General features: G+C 33.9%; 1 protein-coding gene and 1 long non-coding RNA gene across 2 annotated transcripts in view; one reads left to right on the top strand and one right to left on the bottom strand.

Moving 5' to 3' along the window:
• Positions 1–25,666, top strand: part of LOC149085520 (uncharacterized) — a 47,653-nt gene that overhangs the window by 19,289 nt on the left and 2,698 nt on the right. Inside the window, exon 2 of the long non-coding RNA XR_016192858.1 lies at positions 17,725–17,824. This is a non-coding gene — a long non-coding RNA (uncharacterized LOC149085520). The remainder of the gene's footprint in view (positions 1–17,724; positions 17,825–25,666) is intronic.
• Positions 134–25,666, bottom strand: LOC149085521 (galactose-3-O-sulfotransferase 2-like). Its single transcript, XM_089233579.1, has 3 exons — positions 25,423–25,666; positions 6,926–7,313; positions 134–1,385 (listed from the first exon to the last, which is right to left on the bottom strand). Exons 1-3 carry the CDS (start codon positions 25,542–25,544, stop codon positions 582–584), a joined length of 1,314 nt encoding a protein of 437 aa, XP_089089705.1. The 5' UTR covers positions 25,545–25,666; the 3' UTR covers positions 134–581.

The following is a 25,666-nucleotide window of genomic DNA, read 5'->3' as shown; positions in this document are numbered from 1 at the left end:
TCATGAGGAAATCGATTGCACCATTTTATTTCAAAAAACGATTCTCAAACAGGTGCTAGAAAACGTTGTTAATTTTTCACATCAGAACAAGAAATATGCTATTGGGTAATTAATACACGCAATGCTAAATCAATCAACATTCTCTTTTTTTTTATTAAAAATATTCATAATTTACAATTCAAATAGAAGAGCAAATTAAGCATTTTTCACACTTTCAAAAGTTACAAAATATTAAATTATTGATTCATCCACTTTTAGACCCAATCTCATGGGTCTCTAAAAACAATTAAATATTTTTACAAATATTGTATAAAGCCAAAATTACTTAATGTAAGTATATAGAGCTTTAGAAACGTTTTCATGTCTTTGATTGATTCGATTTTTTGTACAGTATATAAAAGTCTTAAAACAGCTACATTTGAATTCTCTCACTTTGGTTGTATTTACTGTAATGCTGCTAAATGATCTATCTATTAATTTATTAATATAACTTTCGGTCAAAAAACTAGATTTTATTAACTTTTGTTTCTGAAAATAATTTCGTTCTAAATATATCGTATATGTATCTGTATCGCGAAATATCAACCCTTTTTTCTATGAGAAAAATATTTCAGTTTAATATGATTAAATTGTCTTAGATAACTAATGGCTGTTTCTCTTTCGTTTCCTTCGAGTTTTGATGGATTAATCATGCGGTATATGGAAAAAGACTTCGGAGCTCCTTTATCAAGGGCTCTAAGAATCTGCAATTGTCGAATTTCGTTCGTAAAAAAATTCTCAGGCTTGACGAGATCTTCGCATATTTGATCAGTTACGTTAGGTTTTCGTTTAAATGCAATAACTTTTTGGCTCCAAATCTTGTAGGAAGTTAGATTTTTGGAGCCTACTTTTTCTTCTACGCAATAGTCGAACCACTCTTGTCGTCGTTCTTGAAGTTCTTTCACTTCTTGCGCCATTCTCTTCTCGCCAAATTCTGCTACAATCTTATCGAACTTTCGAGCGAAATGATCATAGAGCATTCTGTCACCCCAAAGCCAATTTTTGAGGTCTTTCACTGCCTCTTCAGACAGATTCTTCTTATATGAGTCCATTCTTGCATTGACTGTCAAGCTAACGATGTCGTCCAGCTCCCAACAAAGAAGGTGTCGTAATATTACCATGGATTCGTCGAAACGTTCCGCTACCATAACTAGATCGAATCGTTTATCTAGTCTTCTAATTGTTTTTCTGATATAGTTGCTGTTATTATGATACTTGGGATTAGCTCCGAAATCATACAGCATCGGGTCTCGACCATTAACGTTTCGGCGCTTCCATATTATGCTGCGAGACGACACGTTGCGTGTCTCGCGAGCGTATTCTTCAATGTCCATCTTGTAAAAATTCTGAAATGATTAAGAAGAAAAACATATTTTTTTTTGATAATTTCGAACAGAAACAGAAAAATAAAAAAATAAAGAGTGTAAAAAATTATACTCTCGTCTACGTTTCATAATGATCAGAACTTTAAAAAGCTATTGCTGTGTAATGCTAATTACTAGGGCTAGTATTTTTGTGATCTAAAAACTGCTTGAAAATGCTCCGTAAAAAATGCATTTACGCTCTAAAAGAACTAAAAATATGCTCTATAAAACAAGAAAAATGACCTAAAATTTTTCCTCTTCCATTTATAACGTTAATTTTAGTCAAATGATGTACCAATGAGGAATATTAATACAATTAAAACCATTTTGTTTCATCAGGGTTGTAGCTTGAACTGAAATTCTTAAATTTACCAACTGTCCAATGTATAGGCCTTTCATAGAGTCAGTGACACAGCTTTTCCTTATAAAATATTTTGGTTTCTGTACCAAGTTTACTGCCCTAAGTCATTTCGCATGAGGGGGGGGGGGGACTTTGAAATACAAATTTTATAAACTCAATGCTAAAATGGGGGGTATAGCCAAACCTCCTCAAGACAAACTGGCTCAAAACTTTTTTCGCTTAATTGTGGCCGCACCGGGCCGCTGAATTTCAGAGGCCGTTAAACGAGCAATATTTCGATTGCATGACTAACTTCTTAACTCAAAAATATGCAAAAAAATAAAAAATATGTAAAGTCATAGATATCCTAGCCCTACTAATTACGTGATCATCGAAAACATTTCCATGTTTCTTGTATCATGTGTTGTTCTTTTATGGCAGAGGAAAACTTGATGCGTAATTACAATATATTTATAACCCTTTCAGACCCAAGCATTCATTTTTTGGAATTTTCGAGATGTTTTTGCATTTTTGATACTCAAAAAATGCATTATAAACATAAATGTCAGCAAATCTTTTCTTTCAAATTTTTAATTTTTATTTATTTTCTTGTGAAGAAATAATTCATTTCGTTCAAATTTTTTCAGACAAGATGGTGCAAGGTATATCCATATTTACACACGTTTTTTCCAGAATTTGATTGATAAATTTTATGTCAGGGCTTAACTTCCTGAGGTCAAAAGAAAAAATTTATAGTGAGAAAAAGCAATCCACACATTTGTGATCCCAGGGTTTGAAAGTGTTATGATGCAAGTATCATGGTCCCCACAAAATCTCCAACTTGGGAGCCCGAGTAGCGATTTTATATAAACAGTGTTTTCAATTTTAACACCGAGTGCAAAGCCTACCCTTTGGAAATTAGAGCATAATTTGTAATTTTTTTAATCTTAATTCATTATTTTATTTTGAACCGCAACATCTCATGTTTCGCAACAGCTATGATTAATTCTTCAAGGAAAATGTAAAAAGCATGGCTAATTTATGTATTAAGTTAAAGTATGTTAAATTTATATATTTTTATGAAATTAATTCTGGTGTATGGATTTTGGTCTGTCGGGATTGTCCCAGGCATACCCATAAATTCACAAGAAAATCAATATGAGGGACCCATTAAAAATCCTGTCTTAGGGACACTTCCAAGGATGCGGGGTCCATTTCGAGAGTAAATGCGATCGCATAGTTTCATGTTAATAGAATTTGTAAAACTCTAGTTAGAAATGTTTTTAAAGGAATGTAAAGCATAGACTAATAAGATCATGAACTAAATTACTAAATTATTAATGTATCCGGTACTTCCCTACGGTTAATGAAGCCGGAGGTACCGCCATGAAGAAAACATTGGGAGGGCTGAAAGTTACTGGTCGTATATACGGGACTTGGGCGCGTATACAGGAGAGGGGAGGGTACATTGCATTGTTTTTTTTCCTAAATTATTGGGAACGGGGTTCAGCCTCCTTACAAAATTTATTGGGGGAGGCTCAAATGTCTTCAGCCCCCAAGTTCCGGCGCCTATGAATGAAGCTCTTGGTAAATTGAGAATACATGGGAGAAAATGAAGGAAAATACAGGGTGTTCTGTTAATGAACCGACAACTCAGAGGGTTGTTAGTAGGCATCGAGAGGAACAAAAATTGCAACGGAACATGGTGTCGCAAACCACATTAAAAGGGTGAAAATCGCGAAAAACGCATGAAGTCTCTGAGTCCAGAGTAGAAAAAAGGTAGATGTCAATCAGTGGATGACAAAAAATAAACTTAAACTAAACATTAGTAAAACAAAATATCAATGCATAAAAACACGAAGCATTCATCATGACACTGAAATTCACGTTAAAATCCATAGCTGTCACCCACAGGAACAACATAACTGTAATTGTGAACTCATAGAAAGAGTTTACGAGTATGAATATCTAGGAATAATCATTCAAGATGACCTAAAATGGAGTGCTCATTGCAACAAACTTGTCAAAAAACTTAGATTACACACAGTCCTGATATATAGATTGAAGTACCTAATAGATGCAGACTTTCTAAAAGATATTTTCTATGCTTGGGTGTTCTCTATAATAATCTATGGCTTATGTGCTTGGGGAGGTGCATACCAAACCAACATTGAAAAGCTAAGCAACATATATAATAAAATAAGAAGTATGATAATGGACACATATCGTGAAAACAATAATAACATAAATAGCTATATTTTTAACATCAGAAAGCTATATATTTACAGAATGATTAACTTCTTAACAAGAAACAACGAATGGTTACAGAGAAAAACAAATAGAACCTCGGTAAGACTTAAAAACGAATATCAAATACCAAAAACTAAAAAATATCTCTTCCAGAAAAGTTTCTCTTTCAATGCACCTAAAATAATGAATTTTTTCCAATCGGAGTACCAAACAACTAACAACACTAACAAAAAGTATGAAATATATCAATATGTAAAAACGTCTGAAATAATGAAAATGATATTTTCCTAGCATTATGAAATGTTTTGATTGCTCTATTTCATTTTCACATGTCCTGCCAATAGCATATCTATATAGACACTATTACATAAATTATGTCTTGCACACTGAATCACCTACAATATATATAATTCTTGAATTTTTTGCGAAACCTTCACAATTGTGAAATTACAATCGTCTATTTTATATATATTTTTTTTCTCTGATAAATTTTATCCCATTGCTTTATGTCTTCATGCAAATAGAAAACCTAATAACATTGTAATGTACTTTGGTTCAAATTGGCGGCTAAACAAATAGAAATATTCAAAGGAAGAGAGATAAGGGAAGAAAAAAAAAAAATATATATATATATGTGTATGTGTGTATATATTTATATATATGTGTATGTATATATATGTATCACTCATTGTATTACTTTTACTATTATTTTTTCTTTTTATTTCTTATTTAATTATTTTTTGTCTCTTATTTTGATTGTGTAAACAGAGAAGACATAAATCTTATAGGCTTCCTGGAAGGACAATTGTCCCTTGGGGCCACATAGATGTCTTTATTGTTTGTGTGCGCGCTCAATTTCATATGTATATTTGTGTATTGTTAAATTAATAAAGAAAAAAAAAATGTCAGTTGATCGCTGAATGCGTTCGTGGGTTCGCTCACCATATCTGACGTAAGCAGCGTCGCGAAACGCATGCGTTGGGGTAGGATCACGCGATGCGAAAGACGTAAATTAGCGCTATTGCAGTAGTAAGCACGTGTAGCAGTTAGTTGTCTGTTTCAATGAGTATCGGGATGGCTTCGAGCGCATCCGGGAATCGTTTTTACGTCGTTGTAGACTGTACAATGACGTCAGCAGCCGCCATTTCCAACAACTCCTGTAATAACTAATCAAATAAATGTTTTGTAGTTATTATTGTACTTTTTGTCGTTCCAGCGTGACGTCGAAACCTGCACGCGTTTTTCGCGATTTTCACCCTCTCAGCGTGGTGTGCGACACCATGTTCCATTGCAATTTTTGTTCCTCTCGATGCCTACTAACAACCCTCTGAGTTGTCGGTTCATTAACAGAACACCCTGTATTTTCCTTCATTTTCTCCCATGTATTCTCAATTTACCAAGAGCTTCATTCATAGGCGCCGGAATTTTAAAAAAAACAGTGTTTTTTTTAAAAATATAAAGCTACTCGTGAACTTATTTCCTTTTACATGAGATGTATAGAGAAAATGGGAAAATCATAGATATTCAACTCTCTATGGGGTCCGGTGTATATTTTAATATACATGGCCAATACATACATGGTAAAAAACCATTATAACAATTTCTTTTATATCAATATTTTTTGATATTTCACTAAGTGCATTTTTTAGTGTCCTTTCAGTAAAAAATACGGCTGTATGAGTACAATATACTTCTTTATAATCTCTCTAGCAAGAGTTGATTCCTTGTCAGTGCGATTTTTTGCGAGCTGCTGAAATTGTACAAGTTCACAGGTTTAAAAAAATCGAACCAACTTGAGGGAATTTTAAATTCAAGATATAACAACTATTCAGCTTTTCGAAGATGGATTTTATCTGTTTGTAAATAACTATAAAATAAAGGAAAACTGTATATTTAACCCTTACTTTTGTCCATTGTATCTATTTTAAAAATGCACTATCCCACTAATTAAATTGCTGTGTTGATATATTGTTTCAGTTAAAAATATTTTAACGCTACCATTTTGCATCGGCTTTTGCGAAAAAAAATTTAATATATTTTTTAAGAGGGTGAATCATAGAGAGTTAAAGACATGTATAAATTGTTAATGGAATCCGAAACTGAAGACTTTTGAAACAATACGTTGTATTATAGTATAGAAAAATGAAGTAAATAGAAGAAAGTATCACCATTGAAAAGAATCATTTTTGTATGTTCGTATCCAATGACGTTAGAGCCTACTGGCCTTTCACAAGTTTTGAGTATAAACTAATAATAATCAAAGGTTACATTATCTAAAATCTCAAAAGAATGTTATTTTTTGAGATCAAGTTCATCTTCAAAGAAGATAAATTTCAGTGCATCAACAAAAAATTGAAACAAAGACCTTAACAACTACGTGGGTGTAGTCTATTAACAAGTTTCGTAGCGGAAACTGGCAACCACTTCCTTTAACGAGGACGGAAATGTTCAGATAATTGAATTAGAACATCAAAAATCGCCGCTGGCTCAAGATATGTTGCCATGTGTTTCACAAGCCTTTCAAAACTCATACAGAGAGAGATCACAGAAAGCAATTAAATAGTTGCAGGGGCAAAATTAAAGAATCTTACTGAATGATGAATTACAACGATGACTAAAACTCATCATATTTCCAGCATATAACGTATCATCAATTTCTAATGCTCCGGTTTTACTTCTGTACGAGTTAAGGATGAGTCTAAAAAAATATACATTCTTCAATTTATATATTCTCTTCCATGATTCCATTCTAATTCCTTTTTGGGTGTGGCGCATAGTTTATAAATGGCTCTAGGCACGTATTCACGTAAGGAAAAACATTTTTCTTCTCTTAAATCAATTTTTTTTTCATTATAAATTTAGAATTAATGATTAGAAATCAATCTAATTCGTGCAAGATGAATATTACTGTGAATCGATGAAAATTATTTACCTCCAGTTTGCCATATTCGTATAATGATTCGAATAGATTGACTGGATTTCTGACAATACTGATATAGATTGTATCTTTAGGCATTAATCTTTCGATTTCACCCTGGCCGAATACCATATGATGACAGATGATATTGTATCCGAGATTCGTCCATGGTGCACCGGCAATCATTGATCTGGAGAATGGTTGGTTGAATGAGAGGTAGAGTGTGTTTTTGACTGGAAGGACAACGGTGAGATTTTTCTTGTGTGCGCGACGCAACAGAATGTTCTGGACGGATGAACTGGCACATTTATGAGTCTTTAAAAAGACAATGTTCTTCTTTGGAACGCAAGGAACAGTAACTCGCTTACCACCGGATGAAATCGATGCATTTTCTTCACCGAACCTGAAAAGAAAAGGAGAGAAAAATATCACAGAATATTCAATTTAAATTTATTGGTACTGTACTTGAGTATTAGTTTGTTGATAAGACATCGCGTACCACCTACTGTAATAAAGAACATTCCGAGGTTTGATGAGTTGAAAACGACATCGCGCATTGTGTGAGACATGAAAAATCGTTCGAAATCGTCTATTAGAACTACAGGCTGCCCCAAACTGTTTGAACAGCGGATATCTTTGTAACTGTTGACTTCAGAAACATACTTTCAATTACAAAAAGTTTTCAAATGATGTGTGGTTCCTCAAAGTGCCTTAAATTTGTTTGCGTGATAAAACTTCCAATTAGCGAAATGTAAATGTGGCTCTGAGAAGTACTTTACGAGAATTGCGTATTTTTAAATGCAATATTAACGGAGATATTTTGACTTTGAAATTTTCAGCGTTTGTTGCCAATGATAGAGGACGTGATTCACAAACTGCGAAACGTAAATTAAATTCAAAGTTGTAAAACCTCTGTAATTGTCAAAAATGCAATTGTTATTTATTAATAGAATGGCTGAGTTCATTCTATTTGTGTACAGTCCCTAAAAATGGCAAATTTTGAGCCTTTCAATTGACAATTTAAATACATGAAATTTTTTGCAAATGACTTTTCAGAGCGGGATATACATTTCAATAACTGAAAATTTTAGCATACGGAATTGTATAAAAAGTCAATTTCCAATTTTCTATGCATACGGCCTGAAACAAATTTTCAGATTTTAAGTAACTGCACGTCAACTGAAAACTTGCGCTGAAGATATCTGCTGCGCGAATGATTCGGGACAGCCTGTACAGTCGAATCCCGTTTTAACGAATACCGTTATAGCGAAAATCTCATTTTAACGAACACTTTTGTAGTCCTCCTTTCAAGTTTATATAAGAGCAATGCAAAAACCTGGAATTCCTTTATAACGAAATTTCGTTATAACGAAGTGATTTCTCCGGTCTCTTGGAGTTCGTTATAACGGGATTCGACTGTATATAGAATGATTGGTTACATTTGCTCGAATGTAACAGATACGCTAATTGGTTGCATTTTTCAAGTTTAAAAAAACTTCCTAAAACTTTTATAATGTAATTGCCGGCTTCAGGCAAGTAAAGATACGTAAATTGACACAACCCACAAACATTTCATTGCTTACATCCAACCATGTAAGCGTAGGTTCAATAGCAACTCTAAAATTTATAGTTGTTTTAACGAACATTTTTTGAGATTGGATGGGATGATATATTTAAAATTTCAAGTGGTAAATCAAAGAAAAAATCGATCAATTGAAATTTCAATCGGATATTTTTAAATGCTAAACATTCATAACAAACGCAGTATTGGTAACTTAATTGGCATAAATTTTTTTATTCATGTTATGCACCAAGTTGCCAGATGTAAACAAATACAAAAATAGATTTAGAGATAAAGGCCACCCCTGGAAGCAATTCAAATACATATACAAACACAAAGGCCACAACAGGCAAATTGCCCACCGAGGTGGCTGTATATGCTTGAAAGCCCTATAGAATTTTTTTCGCTTAAATTTTATACTTTTTTTCTTTAAAAGTTCAGTAATTTCATGCTGGTCACCGATTTCGAAACTAGTGTCAATCTTCATACTGTTACTTGCTTTCCTAAGGCCGGGATTACACTATAAAAATTTCATAAAAATAATTTATAAAACTTGAAAAATGCAACCAATGAGCGTATCGGTTACATTCGAGCGAATGTAACGAATAGGCTTATTGGTTGTTTTTTCAAGCTTTGTAAAAGATCTCTTATCAAACTTTTATAATGTAATCTCGGCCTTAGAAACTGTTGGAAAATGTCATAGTGTTTAGCTCTAAAATGGTATTGGAGGGAGCTGATACTTCGTAAACATGAAAACTGTTGTATAATAGTAAATATAATACATAGTGTAGTCAAAGAATACCCAAATTGTGAAAAAGAAAGAATCCCCATCGTGTAGACCCAAATACATTTTGGTCCTTCCTTCTACAATTTTCATTAATTTGAAACCGAAATCATCACCATTTTCCTTTGAATCGACGTATATTTCCCCCTTAAGAAAAAGTTAATCGAAATATTTCAAGAACACGAATTTGTCCTTGAAAGACTAGCATTGCAATTGTAGGTACGTTCAAAGGCGAGAATTTGACTACAAACTATCCTAGTTGGTCAATACAATGAAAGGGCAGCAAATACAGGTACTAGACACATGCACCTATTTTGGCGTTATCTTCTAAGAAATCACCCCCGGCTCAACTTATAATTATTTATGCTTTGCTTGTTATCTGTATATAAGTAGAATATGTAGTACGTATAGAAGCAAAAATGTTTGATGCACTTTTTCTGTTTCCTTTCCTTTTTTTTTGTTAAAGTGTTAAATGCTTCACGTCTCATTAGTTTATTTTTGAAAACTTGTAACAATGAAACAATACAATTCACGTTTTTATGGGGCAAAACTATTTTAATTTTCATGTAGTTGGTTTGGCTATTTTACCAGAAAGTGTTCGTTTTCTCACGTTTTCTGAAAAACTAACTTTAATATTTTTAAATCATGATTTTATTATTTTAACGATAAAAATTCCGTTTTTTTTATTGATATGGTCACTTAACTGAATACAGAAATTGATTTCCAAACATGGAACGGAAAATTTTAATCGTATTGATCGAGTTGGTAAACTCAACCAGAAATTTTTAACTACGGTTAAGTGACTTTTAACCACGCAAAGTGGCAACTAATGTTTAAAAAAAATTGGAACAGTTTGGATGAGATGATTAAAATATGAGTTTAAACAATATTGAACCTATAGGTGATTAAAATACCGCATTATTCTCTCTCTGTTCGAAAGAAAATGCCATTGATGCAATTTCGTTGGGTGTGATAACGTGATAGTCAATTTTCCTGCCAAAAAAACTCAGTTGTCGTGAAAGGGAGGGGCAATTTATCAGCAATCGGGAAGTGAAGGTAGGCAGGTCACCTTGGCTATCATCCCGTTTATGTCTAATGCATTGCGTGGCCAGTATGTGTTTCGGTCAAACCTCACGCTAGGAATGGATTTTTTTTAGCCGTAGCAGCTGACCATGAAAGTCTTCGCAATCATCTTTATACACATAGGATTTCCCTCGAGATGTCTGAAAATTCATATATGCATGCTATAATTAAAAGTGGAACCGATGATAGCAAATGCAAACTTATACCATTAGGGTAAAAAAAGCAAAACTGTCCTGAAGAAGTCTTGCAAAAGATAATGCGCCTGAAGCGTTTGTTATTCCCCTGAAATATGTTTGGGGTGTATTTATGAAGGAAAATAAACAACGAAAACCCTATAATTTTCCATTGTATCGATTTGCCTCGAGTTTATCTTCATAATCCCTTGACAAAAAAAAATGTGCATACCAGATCACTGAAATATTTTATTGTAATAACTATGTACAGTAAAAGTCCGTTATGCATTTCAGAACCGAGCATTTTTTTTTTAGAATTTTCATGTTTTTACATTTTTGATGCTCAAAAAATACATTAAAAACATAGCTGTCAGCAAACCATTATTTTTTTTCAAATTCTCATTTTTTTCTGTCAAGAAATAGTTCACTTCGTTCAAATTTTTTCAGCCAAAATGATGCAGGGTATATCATCTTCACATACAAATTTTTTCGAGAATTTTATTGCTAAATTTTATATAATTTAATATACCTCTAATCACACTTTTCCCGGAGGCACTTTTTCTCTTGGAAGCCATCTTAAAAATCCCCTGAAAGTTCAACCTGAAAGTGCTGTCCTCTGATCAAAGCCCCCAAAGTTCATATTCGCCATATTTCTAACTCAAAACTTACAGTTTTTAAGTCAGGGAGGTTAAAAAAAAATTGTGGGTGGGTTGGCAGGTCGATTAAATGCTTGCCTAAAGTACCAAAGGATGTTTAGAGGTGTCGCGAGTTTGATACCCGGTTCATCCTTGTCAGAAACTTTCTTGACACCGGGATACAACAGAAATGGCGACACTACCACAGAAAAAGATTGCTACTGCAGGGAGTCCCACACCGAGGGTTTAGCGCACAAACCTCTCGGTGAGAATAAAAAAAAGGCTGCCAGGCGATAAATTGTAGGTCCCGGTCTAATTAGCCCTCGTGTGCAGAAAATGACCGTGGTAGGACAAAAATCTTTCAAAGAAATTGCTACAGTGAGAAAAAGCAATCACCACATTTGTGCATACAGGGTCTGAAAGGTTTATAATGACAGTTCACAATCACATGAGGAAAACTGTCAATATCACGGACTTCTCACTGTAAGCGAATTTCCATTTTTTGCTCTGGAAGATTACAAAATTGTAGAAAATTGCTGCTTTATGTGCATCGAAACGTCTTTTAGATAGTTTTGTTATAATACTAACGAATGAACAGAACTCTAGTCGTGAAATTGAGTTTTGGTCTCTCAGCAGTTGAATATCTGACAAATAATTTTGTATAAAACTTCGGATTATCAAAGTGATTTTGTCGCCCAACAGAACAATTAAAATTCTCAATTATTATATCACTGCTCCGTTCCATGGCAGTATGGACTCGTCAACATTTTACCACTAATCGAACAGTTTTTCACTTTCTTGAGTCGTTCGGATACGACTTCAAATCGTAAATTTTGGTCCCGTGGTAGTTAGTCACTAGGAAAGACTAAAGTTGAATAAAAACATCACATATCTTGGATGTATAATGAGGAAGCTAAAAAAAAGGGATTAATAAAATTGACTTTTCTGTGGCCATTTCTTTGCTAATAGTACCTCAGAATAATGTTTACGAGAAACATAATTTTGTCATGATCAGAGTATTATGTTCAATTATTGAAGAGAGAGAAGGAAAAACTGGCGTTTTTGACGTCTTTTGTCGTTATAGCAAATGCTTGCTAATTTTCAACTCGCTATGACAGAATATTGCATCTTTAACATTAGTTATTTGATAATCACTCGTTACAGAGAGATTCTCGTTATGAGCCGTCTCGTTATATCCGACTGTTCCATATCTAGCTATGACGTTTTCCTATGCAAGTAAAAGATAAATGACAATGAAGAAATTTACGAACTCGATAATAATAATACCGTGATCTTCACGTATTCCCAAGGGATCAGCATGATTCGTCCAGGGAATTTATTAGTGTCAGGTTAGTAGACATCCATGCCCGAACCGGGATTCGAACCCAGACCTGCACAGTGAGAGAAGCTAGTTCCCTAACCACTCGATTGTCAGGCGGTAATGTTAACAATCGGATGCCCAGATGGTAGGAAATTATATATATTTTTTGTGTGAAAAAAACATTCCTTATTCAGTTTTAAATGCAAAAGCACTTCAGTCAACTGCTAGTATTATTTTTTTCAAACAAAATAAATGTAAACCATCTGCTATTTGTGAATCAATTTATATTAGACTGATACATTTCTCGCAAAAACTCTTACAAGCTTCGAAATACTCCTACAAGCCATGTTTCTCCTTTTAGAATAAAAATGAGATCAAGGTCTATAAAATTCTCGTCGCTATAATATTCCATCATCATTATCTAGTTCGGGGTGCGAAACACGAAATTTCCAGAATTTCGTGGAACGCCTTGTGTGAGCGGCAATCTCTTCATAATGTCCATCAATTGCTGCCGCCATTATAAAAGACAATGATGAACGAAAACAGGATGGAAGGGGAGAGGTAGACTGGACATTGGCTGTTCACTATTTCCCTAAGAATCGATTAATAACGTCAGGGTCCGATGCGAAAAAGATACCATATTTGCCGATCTGAAAAGCGACATTAGGTGTCTGCGTAGAGTCAGAAATTTTTTCAAAACAAAGAATATTACCGAGTGGTGAGTGCCAAATAATAATAATAACTATTAGGGTAAAAAAAAAACATGGAGTACTGACTTGCCTTGTTACCAAAATAAAACAAATCATACATGCATTTTTTTTTTCGTTTTTTGCGTGAGAAGACTTGTAATTCGACAAATGTTGCGACTCGAAGACGCAAAATGTTATTATTACGCTGGACACGCCACCTGAGCACATGCCAATCTCGGTGGTTCATTATTTCGATTCTGGAATTTCTGCTAGCAACAAAAATCGGAAGAGATAAAAGCAAAATAGCCTACCCATGAAATTTCTACTCTCATAATTCATGAGTCGAATCTAATAAAAAACTGGAATTGTACGGTTTCCTGCATGAAAGAGGAAGATTCATTTTTTTTTTGGTGATTTGAGTTATACATTTTCTATCATGTGCGAATTATTTCGTTTGATGCAAAAGAAGGACGTAGATCCAAAATTTATTTTCCGAGTTTTTAAAAAAAAATAGAAGTGAATGTCTTGTTCTTTTTCAAAAAGACCCAAGTTGTGTAACTGCTTCTTTTTGGCCGGATAGCAGCATACTGCATTCCCCCCTCTTAATAATAGACTAGTGCTCCCCAAATTGGGCAATATCGCCCCCATGGGAGGTGATAGAACAATCCGGGGGGCTGTAGAAGCTATAACATAGGATCGAATGGGTTTATTCAAGTTGGCGGGGGGGGGGGGGGCGATGAGAGCAAAAGAAATTTCTGAATCGGTCGGTAGAACAAAAAGTTTGGCAAACTCTACTATGCAAAGGAGGTTCTACTTATGCATGGGCTCAGTCGGGCGGTGCCTGAGGGCCTGTTGATGCATGAGGACGGGCCTCAGATTACCAAGCGTAGCAATTACCAATATTTGTGAAGACCTTGTAGGTGTCCTTAGGGTATTGTTCGAACGTTTTAGCCGTCAAAATGTTCTGAATTGGAAACATGTGTTTGGTTAATTTTAAATAAGCATACTTCTTTTATGAAAAACAACCTATTTTCCTGAAGCTGTGAGGTTCTGAACTTAATTTAGAAAACAAAATTTACATTAAGTTCAATTCTTGTGTGATAAATTTGAAAAGAAGCACATTGCTCCAAAATTCAAAATTTCGCTCTATAGTCTACAAGCAATATGCTAATAAACTAATATGCTAATATGCTAATAAAGCCAACCAAAATGAAAAACAATGAACAAAAACTGGAAAAAAATTATTTTTGACGTAACTCGGTAATTTAAATTCAAAATTTTTTTTGGATTTCCAAAATTTTTTAAAATTAGAGCTACTTTGTGTTAGAGAAAACTCCATAATTTTGACTGTGTTAGAGCTGAACAACAATAATTATCCTCCCTCTTTCTATTATTTTGAATAATTTTTAATGCTCTTACAAGATAGCCAGAAATTTTTTTACAATAGCTATACAAAGTGATTCTTTGTAGAAAAATTACTGCTGTACGAATATAGGTAGTCACACTTGATGGATCATTCTACATTTTAAACCGATTATTTCACCAGCCAAGCTCACTGTTTCATGACTCATTGTTATATCAATGCAGCTATTAAAAGTAAATAATCCCATTTATAATTTTGAATAAAATCTTTTCTAAAGTTTAACAAAAGATAATAATGAGGACATTTTACTACGACAGAATACTTTGTTGATGTTTTTAAATTTAAAAAAAGAAATCATAACATGCATGATTAGGGTAGACTCAAAATAAATGTGCCCATAGTTGTTTGATGCGACACATTAGTCTCATTAAACGTTTTCTATGACCGTAAATGCATCTTTTATTCTGTATTTCCTTCCCATTTGTATCGTTACAATGGTAGATTTTTTTCTGATTGAAGTGAAATTTTTTCCAATGTGCAACCAACCAAGTATATATTTAAATGTGATCTATACAGGGTGATTACTTAATTTCCCATGTCGCTGGCGATCCTAGAGGAATACTTCCAGCTACAAAAAGTATCCAAATAACGTATAGAACTCGGCTCTCCGCTATCCATACGAAGGTTTTTAACTGCTGGCTGATTTGAAGATACATTTTGGAAAGGGAGGAAATTCAACTGCCCCTGTAGGAAATCGAACCCACGTCCGTTCACTTTCCGAGTGAACGCCCTAGACCACTAGACAGCAGAGGCAAAGAATACCTCCATCTTTCTTTCTTTGCATCAGCCAGCTGTTAAAAACCTTTCTATGGATAGCGGAGAGTGACATCATCCTCGGATAAGTCACCATCTGGTGGCATTGTCAGCAATTGTGAGCTTTGGCCGGAGTTAGATCCAATCGTCCATGTACGGTCCCGTTCAGTGCACACGAGCTCCAACGAAAGATTGAGATATTCGTTGCCTCTGTAGTCTAGTGATCTAGGGCGTTCACCCGGAAAGTGAAGGGACGTGGATTCAATTCTCCGCAGGGGCAGTTGAATTTTCTCCCTTTCCAAAATATATCTTCGCATTAGGCAGCTGTTAAAACCTTTGGTTGTATAGCTATTAAAATGCAAAAATTAACTTTATTTACGGACACCTTGTCCTGAAAAACCCAATTAGAAAGTTCTTGCCTTGTCTCTCCTGAGGCCAAAAAAAATCCATGTTTCCAAGTGAAATATACGCAGCAGACATATTTGAATTTAAAATTAGAGAAAAGTTAAGAAAGAACAGGAAAAACTAGGGAAAGAAGCGTTATCCGTTAGTTTTTGCTGTTCTTTCCCATGTTTTCTCGGATTATAATTTCTCCAATCAACATTGAATTCAAAAGTGTCTCTGCTAATATTGCACTTGCAAGGAAACGCTCCCAAGCTAAACTCATAGAATTCGACGAAAATTTTACAGGCGTTAGTAGATGGCTCAAAATATGTATTGTGAAAAAGTAGCTGCGGAATTGCATTAGGAGAGGAATAAATTAATGTTGAAAATTGGGTCTGGGATGCCAAACTCGTACAGTTAGCCATCAATTGGCGACTTCGCATTCTTGAAAATTAACGAAAACATCTAATGCGTTTATACTATCAAACCCTGCTTTATGCTGTAGTATGGAGAGACCGATGTGTACCATCTGTCAGCTCCGTTTCTTGAACAGAGAATTCGTGGTACATCATCCACACTACGTTGAACACATTAATATGTGGTGACATTTTCTATTTGAAAGCCATAGCTGGTTTAAAAAAATATTCAAAAACATCGAGATATACAACAATGCAATTTTATGAGAAAGACTTTTCAACATTAAACAAAACAACAACAAAAACTGATTGCAACTCGATAATTTGTTTCACTTATGTAAAATAAAAGAGTAGGAAATGCACGATTAGACTAAAAATATACAGTATATTCAAACTCAATTTCAAAAACTTTTGAATGCAAAATACCCAAAAATAACTTTACAACAGATTTAAACTCATTCGGAGAAAACACGGACCGTTCATTTAGGAATTTGCCGCTTTTCTCTGGGTCCTCGCCAAGTAGGGTTGTATTTGGCGTTAAAAATGTTGATTTGTATTCATTTTTTTCTGTTGCAATTCCGCAGCTACTTTTTTCACAGTACATATTTTGAGCCATCTACAAACGTCTGTAAAATTTTCGTCGAATTCTATGAGTTTAGCTTAGGAGCGTTTCTTTGTTAGACATGTGAAATTTCTTTTGATGGCCTCAAGAGAAACAGGGCAACAACTTTGTAATTAGGTTTATGAGAACAAGGTGTCTGTATAAAAAGTTAATTTTTTTTATTTTAATAACTATACAACCCCTTGCAACGTGTATGACATATTTCAGTTTATATATATATATACGTGTTATTTGGATAATTTTTCTAATTGGAAGAATGCCTCTCTAGGATCAACGGTTCAGCAATAAAATGTGGCAAGGGCAATTAAGTAATCACCCTGTATATTTTTCGTTGTTTTGTGTTATCGTCATACACATTGCATAACGTGTCTTTATCTACATATATGTCCAAAATTGAAGTGTAAACGATATTTCGGGATAAGAAAATCAACAGGGAAAATGAATAATTCACGTAAGTAATGATGCACAGATATGGCAGCAGTAAATTCTCCCACTTAATACAAAAAAAAAAAAAGAAATGAATAAAGTTATTTGTTTTTAATTTTTTTTTATCTGTTTTATTTATTTATTCTCGTGCAGTGTAACTTATATGCGTAAATTCTATTGATCTCATCAGAAATTTCTGAACGTCACCAATGTACACCGTCTTTATTATTTATTTGGGAATTTTGTTGTAATTGAATGGCTGCTGCCTATAATAAAAGCAATAACAAATATTGAATAAGATTGGCAAACGCAGGTCACAAACTATGACAATAAAGCTAAAATACAGAAAAAATAAAAAAAAATTTAATATTCTCTCTCTTGAAAAAAATCTCGTGAGCATATACAAGATTGACAACGATGAGACATAAAATTCAATAAAAAATTAAAAAAAAATTGAATTAAAAGCAATGTTTGAGGGCAAATATATTAACGTAATTTTTTTTTTTCAAAAATTGTTTTTAATCAATTTTTTTTAATGTTATAGGCAAAATGCAACCTGTGAATCATGCCTTGCTATTTACGATATCTTACTGCAACAAATTTCGTTTTGGAATAGCAACCCTGAAGCACTGCTGTGATGCAAGGTGACTAGCAGCAACATTATTATAACGAATATTTTCATGTATTTTATGCTAATTTTTGTCTAAAAATCCCAATATATTTTTACAGAAAAAAATCTATTTCGGATTTTAATTTTGAACATACGTGTAGATCTTCTGTAGTAAAGCTACCGTAAGTACAAAAAAAATTAAATTCCATAATTAACGTCACATGTAAGACACTACAAATAAATACATGATAATAATATCATGGCAGTTTTTCTTTACATTATGACGCTTTTAACCTTCGGAGTATTTCCCACAGTTCATGATATTCAGCATGTGAAGCGTCAAAACGTATTCACGTGATAAAATATCCATTAGTTACCGGTGTTCAATTCGAATTTCGCGTGTTATATCCTCCAAAAACCAAGGACATGATTTAAATAATTGAGGCCGTACGGTTTATTTAAAAAAAATGTCGAGTATGTAAGCGCATTAAAAATTTAACATATAAGAAATGAAAAACGGTATCATTAGCGACAGGGTTGTTTGGTTTAAACCAAGTGGGGTTTTTCAAAAAATCAAATAAAAAGTTGCCTAAATATAATTTTTTCCTTGAAAAATATCATATTGGTTCATTGTTAGCCAAAATGTTTCATTTTTACCACATTTTATATTCTTGGGGTACATTCTGATGGTATATCTTTAAATGACATAAGATTTTATAAGTGGTTTTTTTCAGAGTCTCATAAAAGTGGCCAGAATATATATATATTTTTCATATGAAGTATCTTAGCTATTTAAAGTTATATACAAAAGCCAAAATTTCTCATTCTTACAACATTTTCTAACCTTTGGCTACATTCTGATGCTCTATCTTTAGCAAATTCATGAACAAGGATTGCATCACACATCTAAATGTAGTGGTGTATTATCTCACAGGGATTTTTTTCCCTTCACAAAGAAGCAGCAACAGTAGTGACACCATAGACTTAAGATATAAATAGTATTATTACTCTGTGAGTGACACCATCATGCTAGGGGCAGGTGGTCCTATAATCCAATAAAGACACCAGCTGTCCTTAAAGGACAAAGACTAGTGTACTAGTAGTTACATTACCTCACATACATTTTCATTTTCTTTCCCATAAGAAGTAGTACATCTCCTACTGTACATCTCTCAGTTTTAATATTCAATAGTTTTTTTTATACTTCACTGTTAAGCCCAGTTAATCAAGGTTCTACTGTATAGTAGTAACAGATTTATGAAAAATAATCAGCTATATACAGGGTGATTATATTTTAAGTTTTGATTCCAAACTATACAATAAGTACTGATCAGAATGACTTTGAAACAAATTTGCATGGATACTCCTGAAGCAGTGGAAGTTTCTTTCGCAAAAGGGAAAAAAGTGCAAGTAGTGAAAAATGTGCAAGTAGATGATGCTGTACTTGGCCAGCAGTATAATCTATTTTGTGCAACCACATCATTTCAGCACTTCCACAGCATCAGTGTGTGGATAGAACTTCTATCAAGATGCACATTGCAATACCAGCAAAGCAGCTGGTGAAGACCCATTTTGATTGGATGCACCTTAACCCTTGCAACTTCTGGCTGTGGGGGGGGGGGGTACCTCAAAATGTTACAAACAGTGGTCAGATTGCAAACTTTGGTGAATTGCAATCTCAAGCACATTCCCTATATGTTAGAAGTTCCTCAGGAATATTAAGGGGGGGGGGCGCGTTTGGTTTAATAAAGCTGAATTGCAAGCACATCCACATTATGACCATGGCATACTCCGCTTCTATTGTTGAACAAGAATTTTTGTGCTTTCAACCTCAGGTTGGACAACATATTTGACATCTCTTAAGTAAGTTGTAGCTATTTGTTCAATTACTTCGTTTTTTGTGATGTTTCCATGAATTATGAAATCGTGCAATACTATAATTAAGGTATCATTTTGCCATGACTGGCTATCGTTTCCATTCTGCGAGCAAATTTCCCACATGTTGGATGATGTCACTAATTTTACATTTTTAAGTATTTCTTCCCCTTTACCAAATAAAATACAATTTTTTATTCATGTCAATTTTCAAGTCATTTTGACAATCGTTCTTTTTTTACAGTGTTTTGAAATCAGAACCTTAGTTATAATCACCCTGTATATCGTATAAATCATTGCTAATTAATCGGCATTATTTATGCTTCATTAAATACATTATATTCACATAATTTTTATTACTTTTTGCAAAATAGCTTCCTAATTAACTATACTGAAAATAGCTGAAGAAAAACCTTTATACATTATATGATTAATAATATTAAAAGAATTTTCACACACACAGTAATCCATTGAGTTAAGTAAAAAATAATTAAATTGCAAAAGTTGGTTTTTGTTAAAATGTAAGAAATATCTATTGATTAATTAGCATTGGAATAGTGTTAATTACATTAATGAACATTTTATTTTAGTTAATTATTAGAAGTTTGAATGGTTTTTCAGAAATTTCATTGTTTTTAATGTTAATACTATTTAAAACAAAAAACCGGTTTAAACCAAAAAAAAAACCCGGTTTTTTCACCAACCCTGATTAGCGATGACAGTCGTTAAGAGACGAATAAATATTTAAGTTTGTCTACTTGCGTTCGTTTGAGCACCATAAAATGCGTGCCTTGTTAGGAAGCGGGTACAGAAGTTACTCGTGACAACGAAACCCCTAATGTATGTTTTTGTGTTGGTGTTGCACGGAAACAATGACAAAAAGAAAAGAAGTGCAATTTCCCAACATTAAGAAAGCTAGAGTATCGTGTATTAATGTTTTTGGTACAACAATAAACGTGCATTCTGTATACCACACAAACCTTTTTTCGCTCAATATAAATAAAGCCTCACTACTGTTACTACTTCACGGAAATAAAGGAAAATGATCCAGATTATTTTCTAAAACAAGATAGTTCGCACACGTCTTCAAGAAACACCTGGTTCAGCTTAAGATGAATGCAAAGAATAAACTTTATATCACAATATGATTTACCTAAGAAAATATGCTACAAGCCTCTCATATTATGTATATGTTACTGAAAAAGCCCGGAGTGCGACGGGGCCGGCCATTTCGCGAAGTGGCTGGAGATCCCTGCCGAAAACTCGATGTAAGACGGCCCGGTAAAAGCCAAATCCATTTTTTAATCGCCAACGTGTGATACATGTCTGTATATAGCAACTGTAATGGATTAGCTCCATGTGACAAGAGGAAAAAAACGGGCTTTGGCTGTAACACATAATATAATGAACAAGGTAATGATCCTTTGCCCGCCATAACAGAAATAGCTAAACCCCCAGTAAAATGCCATAATGTAAGTAAAATGGCCAGTAAAATGGAAGGCAGATTCATGTGTCCCCAGTGGTGTAGATGGTAGCATGCTTGCCCGGTATGCAAGAGGGCCTGGGTTCGAGTCCCGGCGGAGACGTGATGACTTTTCTTTCCGAGCTCACCTCAGCATAATATCCGGAAAATAACTGATTCCTTAAAATGCCATATCATTTATTTTATAAAGAAAGCTTGCTTCTCTCCAACTTTCAGCAGGTGCAATGCAAGGGGAATAGGAAAATGTGTTCCATAGAGACACCAGCTTTACAAAATATCCGGGCTGCTAAATGCTCTGCCATTGCTAAAATGAAAGGCTTTATAGAAGCCGAAATATCCCGTCAATGCCAGTGAGAGGGTTAATATCTTTCCGGGTCCTCATATATAACTGGATAGAGGTTTCACTCTTACCGGTAAAGTGATACTTTTTATGCGTATTAACAGTTTTCCTTAAAAATTCACGATGCATATGATAATGATACATTGTATACTTAAGTTTTACTTAAGTATACAATGTTAAGTAAGTTAACTGTTTAAGTTTACAATGTAAGTTAAAGAAGGCCAGTTTGCTAAGTGGCCGGTGATCCTTGATCAAAGTCCGATAACAAAAGACGTGATTCGGGATGATCGTCAAGTTGGCGTACTTTTTCGTTATAATTATGTTCACGTTAGTTATGGCAACCCATCAAACTGCAGTCACAATGCGTTAATCAGTTTTTTTTCTCCGAAATTTGGCAGAAAAAACTGTTTCTATAATTTTTTTATAGTTTTTCTCTTAAATTTCACTTTTTTCTCCCTCTCGTCACATGGAGCTAATCCAATACAAATACTATATATAGCCATGTATCACACGTTGGGCATTGAAAAAAAAGGGATTTGGCTCCTACCGGGCCGTCTTACATCAGCACATCGAGCTTCGGCTAGGGATCTCCGGCCATTTCGCGAAGTCGCCGGCCAAAGTCTTTATTTCTGCAATTCGGACTTTGGTCAAAACTCGTGGCCAATTCGCGTGGTGACCAGCCCCGTCGCGAATTGACCGCACTTCGGGCTTTGGCAGTAACATATCTACAGGGTGATTCAGAAAAGATGGGAAAAATTTTAAGAGGTGATAGTACACACCAATACAAGCAATTGTCATTAAAGAATGCATGGTCTAAAATGAAACGCAAACGCACTAGCTCGTTTGGAAACGGCCGCTCCGCAAACGTTAAAACGGCATTCTTGTTGAAATTGATCGGGAGAAAAAGAACACCATGCATGCAAATGTAACCTGGGGAAGAAGAAGAAACTGTATGCAAATCTTCGTCATAGAGAATAAAAGACGCGGATGCCAGCCCTGTGAAGTTATTCCACGAGCAACCGTTCTAACAGTTGTAACGTACGGGTAAAGATTTGCATACGGGGTTTCTTCTTCTTCCTCAAGTTACATTTGCATGCATGGTGTTTTTTTCTCCCGGTAGATTTCAACAGGAATGCCGTTTTGACGTTTGCGGAGCGGCCGTTTCGAAACGTGCTAGCGCGTTTGCGTTTCATGGTTAGACCACGCATTCTTTAATGACAATTGTTTGTATTGGTAAAACTTGAAGTGGTTTAATTGCTTACTTTTATATTTTGGAAAATTTATGGAAGAAATTGAGACCTCGTTTTGTTTCGAAAAATGTTCGATTTTATTGTGTATGATTCGTGGCTTCAGGATAGATGTCCAAAATCGAAATTTCATTAAATAAACTTCATCATTTTATTTAAAGAAGATAATCTTGGTAATCATTCATGAAATAATTGGGTCTATTCAAATCATTCGACGAACGACTTCGTATTACGAAACAGAATCCTTGCGTAAAAATGCGTTATCATAAAAAGACAAGTTAATTTTTACCAATTTAGTGTCAGGTATGATTGAAAAATAATCTAGTTAGATAGAGGGGTAAAATTGGACGCAGCTATTGGATTATGAAACAAAAAATTGTTTCGTTAATTCAAAAAACTCATACTTTTTAACGTGGGTCAAAGAGCCTCAGACATAAATTATGTGCTCCAATTGAAATATCATTCAAAATATTACTTAACCACTGATTTATTTCATATTAATACTTATTTACGATTGTATATGCATGCTATGCTATGTCAGGGCAATGTTTTTCGTATCTATAATACTTATTTTTCTACAAATTTTCAGACATTATGAAAAAAGTAATGTTAACAATTTGCACGTATGATATTTATAAATCAAGTATTTATTAATGGATCTCAGATATTTTGCCCAATTTGATGAACTAAACAGCTTTCTTGGTGAAAGATTATAACAGTAATTGATCAACTTACAGATATGAGAGGTATTGTTACATTTGGGAGTAATAGATGGTCAACAAGGTCGTCCTAAAGAGTTCAGATGACCGGGGCTTAACATTTCTAGGCTCATATTTTAACTTCTGCGAAAAATGTATTTTTAGTGGTAAAAAAATGAACCAAATTACCCATAATAGAACAAAAAGAAATATTGAAATTAAATATTTAGAAGGATAAAATTCTTCAATGATTTTGTTGCCCCTATTTGAATAGGGGAGCCTGATTGGCTCACTTGTTAAGATGCCAATGACAGAAAGGAAACAATATTAAATTTACTGTATATATTGACAAATAAACTTCTGTAGTACAGAGTGAAATTCAGTGAATAGATGCGGAATAATTCAGCACCAAAATATTATTATAACATGAATGTTGTAAATGGGTAGAATGATAGGATTTTTATTGATATTCCATCGAAGTTTTGTATCTTATTTGCATGCAATATGAATATATAAATATATTTCGACGTTGTTTGATTCAATAATGAAGGCACGCAATTTGCTATTGAAGTTGAAATAAAGGGATTTAGAATGAAATTTTTAGCATAAAAATTCACATAGGCAGTTGCTCGGAGAGTACATAAAGTTACAATTGGTATGTGTCAAATGGACCTATTGGTTAAATCACTCGAATGTAACCGATTCGTTTATTGGTTATTTTTTCAAGTTATCCAAAGATCTTTTATCAAAATTTTATAGTGCAATCCCGGTCTAACGTGGCATGAAAAATTTCATGATTTCTAGACAGTTTGTCTTTTTTTTTTAAATTTTAGAAATAATAATGATATTTATATATTCGTGAGTCAATAATTTACGGGATTAGATAGAAATCCGACAAGAAACGTCTATCTGCCCTTGAATGAATCTGATTATAACTTTCGACGCAGCTACCTCAGATAACCTCTTCTCTCGCTTCATTGCTTAGAATAGTTACGGATAAAATAAATCGATACATCAAAGACGATGATGGCATCTCGAGAAATAATGATCATAAAATTATGAATTTAGTATCACTTAAATTCGTGACGTCAAGAAAGAAATTGACGGTCGCTGACGAATTTAGTTTGTGGTTCAAAACTACGTACATTATGACTTTAAAAAAAATGAGCAAAAACAATAATTTATACCCGGATCGATTCCCGCAAATCGAGCTCTTTCAGTTTTGGTTGGCATGATTGACATCGTAAAATATTCAGAATAATAAGGTGACGTTTAACCCTTAAATGTATGATTTTTTTTTTCGAGCTGATAATTTTTTTTCATACTTAATGACATGTGCAAGAAAGCTGGAAAAATCACTTGAGAAAAATCTATTTGTAATTGTACTGCTTTTACAGGGCCTTAAAGAGGACGTACAGAGCCTCGAAAATTGCATATAAAATAAATTTATTGAAGAGTAATATTACTTTCCAAATATATATACGTAGTAATATACATAGTTCACAAAGAAAATAAATTCGGGTTGCAAACTTCAAGGTGAAAAAAATAAATATAAAAAAAACCACTTTAGCAATTTAGCAAAATCACAGTCGCACATGCTCGGCATTAGGACATCTACCAGCAAATTAAAAATATAAAATGGAGAAAATAGGACCTCACCTTATGAACAAAGGCGATTCTGAATTTTTTATCTTCAAACTCGCTGCAGTAATGAACATTTGAAGGATCCTTTCATATAAGCAAAGCAATGCATTGACGGGTTAAATACATTCATTTCACTGACACTTTTTTTGGTATATCCCTTTGAGTTTTTTAATCCGCTAAGTTTTTTCCCAAATCACACTCGAATGACGAAAAAAGTTTTCTTGCTTTCCCAATATTTATATTAAAAATTATGTATCATTGAATATAAAATAAAAATCAATGATATTCAAGAGAAAAATGAAAATTTACCGTTGAAAAAGTTTCTTAGAAGTAATTAGAACTCACCGCACATTTCGGAAAAACTCATTCGAAGGTTGATATCCAACAAGATATAATATCAAAGTAAATCCCACAATACTGTTGATACACAGAAGCCACTTACGTTGTAGGAGTTGTGAGATTATCATGATTGTAGCACATTTTTGCTCAGTTGTGAGCGACCCACAGAAACCAACCCTCCTTTGAGTTTAGTTCATGTTCATCTCCTCTCCCGCCTACAATTTGGACAATTTTTTTTCCTCATCGCCGA

Source organism: Pholcus phalangioides, unplaced genomic scaffold, assembly GCF_987345545.1.
Source record: "Pholcus phalangioides strain wild (caught in Gottingen) unplaced genomic scaffold, Ppha-v1.0 ptg000007l_1, whole genome shotgun sequence".
NCBI lineage: Eukaryota > Metazoa > Arthropoda > Arachnida > Araneae > Pholcidae > Pholcus > Pholcus phalangioides.
This window is presented reverse-complemented; position numbering and strand designations above follow the sequence as displayed.